General features: G+C 39.4%; 2 protein-coding genes across 6 annotated transcripts; one reads left to right on the top strand and one right to left on the bottom strand.

Moving 5' to 3' along the window:
- Positions 1–216: 216 nt before the first annotated feature.
- Positions 217–5,409, bottom strand: trappc6bl (trafficking protein particle complex subunit 6B, like). 3 transcript variants are annotated; one of them, XM_046389152.1, is made up of 7 exons: positions 5,366–5,409; positions 4,045–4,142; positions 3,858–3,925; positions 3,639–3,756; positions 3,138–3,221; positions 2,142–2,235; positions 217–1,921 (listed from the first exon to the last, which is right to left on the bottom strand). In XM_046389152.1, the coding sequence occupies exons 2-7, from the start codon at positions 4,138–4,140 to the stop codon at positions 1,890–1,892; spliced, it is 492 nt and encodes a 163-aa protein (XP_046245108.1). In that variant the 5' UTR covers positions 4,141–4,142; positions 5,366–5,409; the 3' UTR covers positions 217–1,889. The 3 variants fall into 3 exon arrangements, with proteins under 3 accessions (XP_046245108.1, XP_046245109.1, XP_046245107.1); XM_046389153.1 differs by lacking the exon at positions 5,366–5,409 and adding an exon at positions 4,671–4,695; XM_046389151.1 differs by lacking the exon at positions 5,366–5,409 and adding an exon at positions 4,457–4,633.
- Positions 4,806–6,781, top strand: bloc1s3 (biogenesis of lysosomal organelles complex-1, subunit 3). Of its 3 annotated transcripts, none has more exons than XM_046389150.1 (5): positions 4,806–4,924; positions 5,181–5,296; positions 5,440–5,623; positions 5,858–5,913; positions 6,323–6,781. In XM_046389150.1, the coding sequence occupies exons 2-5, from the start codon at positions 5,183–5,185 to the stop codon at positions 6,506–6,508; spliced, it is 540 nt and encodes a 179-aa protein (XP_046245106.1). In that variant the 5' UTR covers positions 4,806–4,924; positions 5,181–5,182; the 3' UTR covers positions 6,509–6,781. The 3 variants fall into 3 exon arrangements, with proteins under 3 accessions (XP_046245106.1, XP_046245103.1, XP_046245104.1); XM_046389147.1 differs by having other exon boundaries at positions 5,858–5,958; XM_046389148.1 differs by lacking the exon at positions 4,806–4,924 and having other exon boundaries at positions 4,931–5,296; positions 5,858–5,958.
- The last annotated feature ends 2,892 nt before the right edge of the window (positions 6,782–9,673 follow it).

Genomic DNA, 9,673 nt, shown 5'->3' with positions numbered 1-9,673 from the left:
CTTCAGCCAAACTTTGGATATGGTTTCCATATCTGTCCATATATCACCTGCAATTTTTTAACTACAAAGGATGTGAGGTTTTACCGCGCACTTGCCTAAACTTCATTGTCCCCATCAGTTGGTTCTTTCATCATGATATCCATTATGTCATGTATAAAGGCACGCGGGTAGTCACAGTAGTGAGCACCAATGAGGAAAGCAGCATCCAGACAGCAGTTTGGAGCACATTAAATGGATAAAGTGCCCAGTAATGACCTTTATTCTGTAAAACTATTACACAGATGGCAGTGGAATACTGGAACACTGTCAGAGGTACTTTATTAGAGCAGAGACAAAAATAAAAGCTGTTGCATAATATGAATAAATACACAAGGGGTGTTTTTCAGTGCACTGTAAATCCAAGTTTGCTGAACTATGGGTTCTCTGTTCTCCCCAGACAAACCCTGGGAGTGATTGAAAAAAAAAAAAAAGAAATTTGTGAGAACAAGATAGAACAATAAAGGAGATACTGAACATAACCTCTCAAAATTGTAAACTGGCAAACTGGTGGAGCACCATAGATTAGAATAATAATAAGAGCTTTATGTCCCCCTCGTGGCTCAAAGAGGCAACAGCATCTACCAGTGAGGTGAATTGTGTTCAGTGTGGTGTCTTTTCTTTTGAAAAACAACAGGCATTGTTTTTGTGGTGCTCTTGTCATGACATTATTACTCCATTGAGAGAAAATAAAATAAATAAAACAAAATACACATACTTATGGCTGTACATTTTTAAGCTGCTGTGGAACTCATATGTAAGGGGGGATCTTTAAGCAAAGCAGGGGTGTCATTAACAAATATAGAAACAAATCCATTTGAGATGATTCCAAAGATTTATAGCACGATTCAGTCACTACTATATACTGAGAAAATAAAAGACTATATATATCAATGTTGTAGAAAGGACAAAAAAATGTACATCTTGGTACAAAAAATAACAGCCTGTAAACCCAGTTTGAGCCGTCAACTCTGAAATGTGACACAGAAACAGAGTGACTCACTAACTTGATGTCATTACACTTTCAAATTTGTAGAAAAGGTAGGCCTTAAACCTGCTGACAGATTGAATAATGTAACATAATTTTCTGTACCAGCGATTCATCCCAGATTTGCATTCTGCCTAAAATGAACTGAAATTTAAAATGACCACCAGCATACATGAAACACACAGCTCCTAAAGGCAACCTGCTACAAGGCAGAGTGAAGCACCAGGAGCTGGTTGCAGCTGCTCAGTGAAACAAGTGGTGAATAATGAATCTGCTGCGTGTTTCAAAGTTTTACTAGCCATCATCTGGATGAATGCTAAAAGAGATCTTACGGCAGTTCTGAAATACCATCCAAAATGAGGTCTCATCCTAAATTCTGCTGATTTTTTTTAACATTTTCAATTATTTCTTAATAAGCACTCAGCCAGTCTAGAGACTCAACAGTGCATCACATTACAAAGACATATTACATTACCATGTGATTTACTGTACATTCACGTTATTGTGTTCACAGCCAATGACAGTCAATTTCTTTTCAAAGCTCAGTCAAGAGGAATCAGTCAGGGCTAGGCCTTCGCTTGTTGAGTGAAAACTCAAGTTGAGAACATGGTACATTATTTTGCTCAAATGAGAAAATAACCTGTCAAAAACAAGATGCAAAAAGAATTGAATAAATCTTGTTTTCTATCAGAGTAAGACAAGTAAAAGGTAAACCCTGTCTGACCCTGACCGGGTTGTCAGCAGAACCTGGTTAATCCTGTTTGACACAGATATGGAAATGTTTGGAACTGGAACTGCTTTCCTAGGATTAACAGAACCCCACAGGGCCCCGTTCATCAACAACAGGATAGCAGAGAGGATCAGATCACAACTTCTGGATCACCACCTGGAACTTACCTGGCGAGACAGAATTGATGACAGTTAACCTCAGTAAGCACATCCGAAACTTATAAAAAAATAAAAATAAAAATAACTATGTTATCCAAGGATGCCTCATGAACATCTTTGAATCACCAACATGTTGCGATAACTCACATGAGTGACAACAAACTGGTTATCATTGGCAGTCAGTGAGCACGGTATCTCTAACACTGACTGGTATTCGGATAATACTTACAGGATGGCATAACAGAGACCTCGGCTGTTACCACGCTGTCCAGACCAAGGTTAGACAGAGCTCCTCTCACCACACCGCATGAAAAAGCGAGGTACTGAGAGAGCAAAAACACAGACACACACACACACAAATTAGTCTTCGCTACAATGAGGGTCTGATTTCTGTGGCTGTATACAAGTGCACACCGACAGATTGCATTTTCATCGTCATTGTGATGTGAACATGCATGATAAACACATTATGAAAGACTGTCTGAAAAGCAATATATAAGAAAAATCATTTCAATTATACACACCATTCACACATTAGCATGCAAACATTTGACCTATCAGATGGAGCCCTGGATACATGGGTGGCACACTCGCACTACACGGAGTGTAATCTGAAAGTCTGGTGGGACGATCTCCAAGTCCAATGTCCAAGTGTCCTTGTGCAAGTTACTAAACCCCAACTTGTTCCTGATGTGTGAATGGTTATCACTACTGATGAGCAGATGGCTCCTGCCATCAGTGTGTGAATTGGTGGTGAATGTTCGCTTGTGCTGCAAAGCACTTCGAGTGGTCAATAAGCCCAGACAGATTTATGCAATTTGGCCAATCAGATAAAGCCCCATCGAGTCATCAACTACCCTGAGAAAAACTGGAGTTAAGTCTGTGACCGCAAGGTTAGCTATCTCAGTTAGCTATCCAAGTGCAACTGGTTCAATAAAAGCTGCTGGAAATATATACATATTTTTTATTTTTTATTTATTTTTATTTATTTTTTTATGGTCTAATATACACACTTCAATATTTGTTCATTAATCACAAGTAATGTTGTAAGTGCAATATTGCAATATAACAATGTTGCACATCATCACATATTTTACTCATATTGTGTAGGCCTACTGCAAACCAAAAAACAAAGCACTGAGGGCCTATTTCTAGCTGATCCTCATGGGACAGCAGTAGCAATTTAGCTTGGTGTGTGTGTGAGAGAAACAGAGCGCATATTAACCTTGGGAGCCTGATCCAGGTACTGCTTTCCACTGGACAGTTGTGTAAGCAGAGAAAACTTGTTGTCTTGTAGAACATAAGTACCCTATGGAAGAAAATAAATGCAAGTTAACAAATTTTAACCACTGCTTTAACCATGAGCCTTTGTATATTTTCATTTCTTAATAGGCCAATAATGTTTCTCATAATTCAAATGCAATTTAAGCAATATATGACTTTAACTGAGTTTTACTGAAGATTAAATTACTCTAAGCCTCTCTCTACCTATGTGACAAACAGTAATCAATCACAAATGAAATCACAATTTTAAAAGCAGATCCAAATGCCTGTAAAGAATACTGACATGAAACTGAGCATGCAAAGCCAGAAATCTCAGTTCCTGGAGAGACAACTGGAGCAGAGCAAAAGCCCGCTCAACATCCTACACACAAACAGAAGCGTGGTTTGCCTTCAATTTCCCTTTGGCAGCAGGCCATGCTGCTACTCTTTGCTTTTATCTCACCTGATGGTTTGTTCTGAGGTTGTCGACCTGCCTCCTGAACACCTTTGTCCAGAAGTCTTTACAGATGAACTTCATTATATCCAACTCATCCTTAAAGCTGGGAGAGTCCCTGGTCAACCTAGACAGAGCAAACAACAACACGGACACTTAATATAAGTGAAGATGTATGCCACGCACTATTTACTGTTGCACATACAGTATGGGATAGGGCTCGTCTACCTCTCAATGAGTCCTTGTCCCACCCTGAAGCCCATGCTCTCGAGGACAGAAACACAGACAGCTCTGTCCTGTAGAAATTTAAGCAGTTTAAGGTACAGGTATGGCGTCTTACACTTTATAATAAGATTTTTAAGTTCTTATGTATATTAAGTGTCAGTAGATTGACTGATGCCTTCATTGAACACACCTTGTTGTCCATCGCTCCTTTACTGGATTGATGCTCCTTGTAAACATGTGACACGATCTCCATATGGAGAAAGTCAAACAGAGACTCGTCTGCCATTTCTGACAAACACACAAAAGTAACTGCAGCTTAAATAAATTATTAAGACAAATTAATAATTAAGACAAAATCAACAGGAACATTAGCGTAAATTATGAATACTGTTCTACAGCAGCTTAGCGGTGGCTGGGTAGTTAGATACAGATAGCTAGCAAGTGTTGTTTGTTAGCAACAATGTCCAGCCCGTGATAACTGGTAACTAATTTTAACTAGTTCCTAGTTTTAAAAATCTTGGGACAAAGCAATGCATGAAGTTGTGGTATATTTTACAGTTAATCTAAGTAAAACACAGAATGAATAGATAGATCTACTGTACCTATTAAACGACTGCTGCCTGTGCAACGTAAACATAAGCCTGCGTCTTAGGTTGGGCTCGATTTTTGTGTCAGAGTGCTCCTCGGGATTCACATAAGCGGAGTTAGCGCTAGTAAACCCGTAGAATAACGTGAAAGCGCACTATTGGTGTGTTGCGTGCGCGTCAACGACCAATAGTGTGCAAAATAAATCACACATCCAGTAATAAAACATACTAATCTCAAGTAGTAGGCGCCAATAAACCTCTTGCCAAAGATTGGATAGAAAAACCGTTTTGAAATTACGTTAAAATTCGGCTTACGCCGGTTTACATTACAAATACCCTCTTGAGTATATGGCGCATGCCTCCCAATCGTGTTATGAAACGTAATTTTTTACGTCACATCAGAGCTCAGTCCGGATTGGTTTTGGAAAGCAACTCACTTCCTCAGTACTACTCATGTGATTTGTGTTTTTGACGCCGAAAAAGGTCTGACAGTTTGGGGTGGTTAACTATATATTTTAACTTTTAGCTCTTAGCTAACATCAATATTAATATTGGTTCTCGTTAAGCTGTCCTGAGAATAAATCGCTCTCAGTATCACTTACTGTTATTTAGCTACGGTGACAAATTATATCTTAACGGTACTGTGGTCCAGTGTAGCTAACGTTAAAGGTACCACGTAACGGGCTAACCTTTCGTTTTGTGTGTGTTTTTGTTTGCTTGCGTACGTGCGTGGGCGCAGTCATGTCCAGCAGGTACCAGATAGTGGTGCAGGGAGAGGCCTCTGAGACAGACTCTGATGATGAGGTCTACATAACTTCAATGCCTGCACCTCAAACTACCGCAGTCGGAGCCAAGGTTGTCTTGCGGGCATGCTAGCGTGTGTGTGTGTTTGCTTGAGAGCGAGAGAGTAAAGTGCGTGCTCACAGTTATCAACCAATGTCTCCACCTCTTGTCATTAATCTACAGTCTGTTTTGCCTGTGATCTTGGATGCTGTCAGGTTCCTGGGGAGGCGTCCGAAACGGACAGTGAGTGTGAGGAGGAGGAGCAGGCGGGTCCAGCCTCAACGCAGGAGAGCTCCCAGATCCTCAGGAGAGACCTGCCTCCTCTTATAGTAGTTAGAGACCATCCTGATATACAGTCGATAGTGGAAGACAAGCCAAGCCCGACACGTAGACCATATGGTGAGGAGGATACATAATTACAATAATTAATAAATATCTCACTGATAATGCGGTGACATAATACTCTCCACTCAAAGGTCCATTTACCAGATTGTTCTTAGTAGCTTTCAGTTGTGGTTTTGGGTAGAGGTGGTTGGTAAGCTGACCTTCGATTTGGGGGTATCACCCATTGAACTAGAGGAAGACCGATTTGGTTTAGATCTCAGTTATTTCAATATGTCATTTTGTTTCCAGGTGAGACCCTTTTACAACAGAAGCTGCAGGAGTCTAACAGCCGGCTATATAATGATGTGAGACAAACACTACGGCAAGTTTATGGCAGTGCCAGTAAAGAGGTACACAGATGTGTTTCACCCAAGACACTTTATCAAATAAATAAATAAGGCATACAAATGTGCACTGCACAGTCTGGTAGAACTGAATAAGAATATTTAAGCACCAAGCATTTTACTTTATATAAGAGAAGTAATCTGATGCTGCACAGTACAGGAATGGTAGTGTTAAGCAAACTTTAGACATTCAGAATGGTTATGCATCATGAGATCATTTTTTTTTTAGTCTTGTGAGTATAAAAAATCCTTTGATGTTAACAACAGTCTTACGATGAGCAACCCATGGCAGCTAATTAGACGTGCTTGACGTGCCTTCATTTCAGTAGTTTTGTAGCTGCAGCTGTTTGACTGATTGTTTTTCTTAAAGGTACAGAGTGCAACAGCTCAGCTGAATGCTTCGCAGAGCGCCGTCATCAGTGCCTCCCACAGCATCAGGCTAATCCTGGATGACCTGAAGGCTGTGTCTGAGAAGATTGACATCATCACCAGCTGTCAAATACTGCCAGACATTAACATCAGTAATCCAAATAATTGTACCACTCCTGTACCTTAAAGAAACAAATCTCTCTCTCTCTCTCTTTCTTTCTCTTTCTCTTTCTTGACAAAGAATTCCTATGCATATGGCTAAATATGTAGTTACACAATATCTGTGTATTTATCTGTCAGGATTCTCTGTCCTGTGTTCATCCATTTTTGTCCTGTCCTGCACTTCACTGTAAATATGAATATGACTCAGTACAATCCAGAATCCAAATGACTGCTGGATTTTATAAGGCATCTCCTTGTTTGTTAAAAGTGTAAAATAAACGAAACTCAGTTATATAGATTTCTTTTGCTGGTTGTTTTAATGTTTATATAAACGTATATTCCTACAAACAATGTGAAAAAAGTGTCAGGCCATCAGAAAACAAGCACTTACATTATAATAATAATGGTTTGTTGTTGTGTAGATTTTGCTGCGGCATCTACAGAAGGCAGTTTCAGACTGAAATTATCATCAACGGTAACAATGCAGCTGATTCAACAAGTTCGTCTTGTTACTGTTATATTCAATTACGACACAATTTCATACCCTTTTCCTCTGGTTGTCACCTCATCCATCAGTTATATACTTTATGTCCCGTCTATATACTGTATCTGTCCATCCGAATCAAAAGGCAACAGCTTCACCATCAGTCCATCCATGACCAGTTTGTGTGTAGGCATGTCAGACAGGCGTAAAGAGATACACTAACACCACCACCAGCAGGTTGAGAAATGTGCCCACAATACCCACAATGCCAAGAATGTGTTCCAGGTCCACGTTACATCTGGTCAACTCAGGAAACATGCTGACAGGTTGGACCACCTGAACGAGACAGAGAGAAGCACAGTATGTGCTCAGTTTTACATGCACGGATTTTTAGATGCCCATTTGTGGTCTTGACATGTTTCAGCCAGTTGATGGCGCCATCAGCACAAACATGACCACGCTCAAACCACAAACCTAAACCTCACTTCCTTGGCTGAATATATTCTATTATATCATCTGCAGTTAAGTCTATACCTGAACTCCACTCAAGTGTGTGTAAAGTATGTATTATGTTTGATGCAGTGGTGAAAGAAGTACTCTTTATGTAAAGTAGCAGTATCACATTAGACAAATACTCTGAAGTAAAAGTTTTGTGTTCATAGTTATGTTTACTTAACCTGTAGTAATACATCATAATTGATGTTTGTGGTAATAATCTGAAGTATAAAGCAGGAGAAAATGAAAATAGTAAGTTTAAGTACCTCAAACATAAAATAAATCATATAGTGACAGTATAAGAGTACACTAGCCACCGTGTATATTGGCCGAAAGGTAAAAAGAATAAGTGATCTTTCCTCTAATGAGCTGGTGAATATTTATTATCTGAAATTTACCTCTCTGATGTTTCTCTTTCCACTGTCATTCCTCAGTTCAGCTGGTGTGATTGGCTCCATTTCCCACCCTTCAAAGCCACTCACAGGGCAGTAAAAACTCCTTAATCCTGTTCAGTCCCAAAACAAACAGACCCAAATATTCACAGCAATGATGACCAGTAGGACTTTGTGTACTGGTCCTCTTTATCCTCCTTTCCCAGGGCTCCAGAGACCCACAGGTCTGTAATAAGTGAGAGAATAAAGGGATGCTGTTTTGTTTGGCTGTGCATCTGAAGGCTCAGACTGCCAGACAAGGCAAAGAAGCTGCTCAGCTGCCAAGCCACTATTTCTGTGTCGGATTATAATAAAGTTGGTTCATGTGTGCTGCCTGTGTGTGTGTGTGTGTTTGTATGGTGATTCACATCTATCATGCTTAAAGCAGACAGAGGAGCAAAGTGTTTGCCATTACAGAGGCTGAATAATAGAGATCCACTGAGGCATCATTACAGCCAGAGCTGAGGGTGTTGGGTGAGGTGTTAATGAGGGTCATAGTCAAGCTCCATCAGGTCATTTGTCCTCTAATACCACTAGTGTAGCCCATGCAAATAGCTTCATTAGCATGTGGAAAGTTTAGAAAATTTAGGTTTAAGAAAGAATTAATCAACAAAAACTGCAAGAGAACATGTTTAATGACAGCTGTGAGTGGAAAAACATTGGTTTAAGGATGAATCCTATTTTTGGTCAACATTACACAAGATAGATTCACATGTCGTTTGTGTCAAATGTAAAGAGCTGCTACTAAATGATGACAAATCTGTGAGAGTAATCCTAGTCACACAGTAGCAAAGAACTCAAATAAGAAAAATATGTTGTATATGTAATATACATGCATAATTTCATTTTTACTGCCTGTCAGCATACCCTCAATCTATCTAATGTTTTCAAACCTTACTGGAATGTTTAGAATGAACAGAATAATAACTGTACATGTGTCCAGAGATCAACCTGATCTTTGCCCTTCTTCCCATCCTGGGACAGAGGCAGTAGATAATAAAGGGAGTAAAAGAAGTGATTAATGAATGGATCAGAGATTCTCATGGGCTGCAGATAAATATAGATGAGCATAATGAGACACCAGAGATTCTGCAATCTTCATTTGAAGAACCAGAGAGCCAGCTTTTCAGATAAAGATGCATTTCTCAGATCCTCAGATGTCTATTAACTCATTTACACACGTGTGTGTGCATGTGCGTGCGCGCACATGTGTGTGTGCATCCCTTAGTCCCAGCTGTGCTGACTGAGCTCCAGGCTTTGGAGTTTGGGCTGCATGAGTGATAAATAATTTGGAATGAAGGGAAGCACTGAAAGCACCATGAGGACTAAAACATCACATCAACATCATCACATGTTATCGACATCCCAATGATGATGATGATGGTGATGATGATGATGATTGTCACTTCCTCCTATCATTGCTATCGCTGAGAATTATGAAGACAGTATGCAGTTGTACAATTTGCTGGTGTCTCCCCTCACTGAAAAATAATGTCTGTATTTGCCATTAGAGGGAAAACACAAACATATTAATGTGAATGTGTGATGTAAATGCAGTAATGAAGTATTTCACATCATTTTACATGTTTGACTCGATTTCTATTTTTAATAGTAGTTTAAGGGATGAATTTTACAAATCTAATTACAAATACAACAGAATTCAAGTGTTGGTTGCTGTTTTAACAGTCAGTTACTAAGAAACTCACTTTACAGGCTACAAGATACATTGTTATTTAAGTTTAGCTTATATGTGTATATGTATGATATTAATATTTTATAA

The sequence above is a fragment of the Scatophagus argus genome, chromosome 5 (genome assembly GCF_020382885.2).
Source record: "Scatophagus argus isolate fScaArg1 chromosome 5, fScaArg1.pri, whole genome shotgun sequence".
NCBI classification, from domain to species: domain Eukaryota; kingdom Metazoa; phylum Chordata; class Actinopteri; family Scatophagidae; genus Scatophagus; species Scatophagus argus.
Note: the sequence above shows the minus strand (reverse complement) of the source record. Positions and strands in the feature narration are given on the sequence as shown.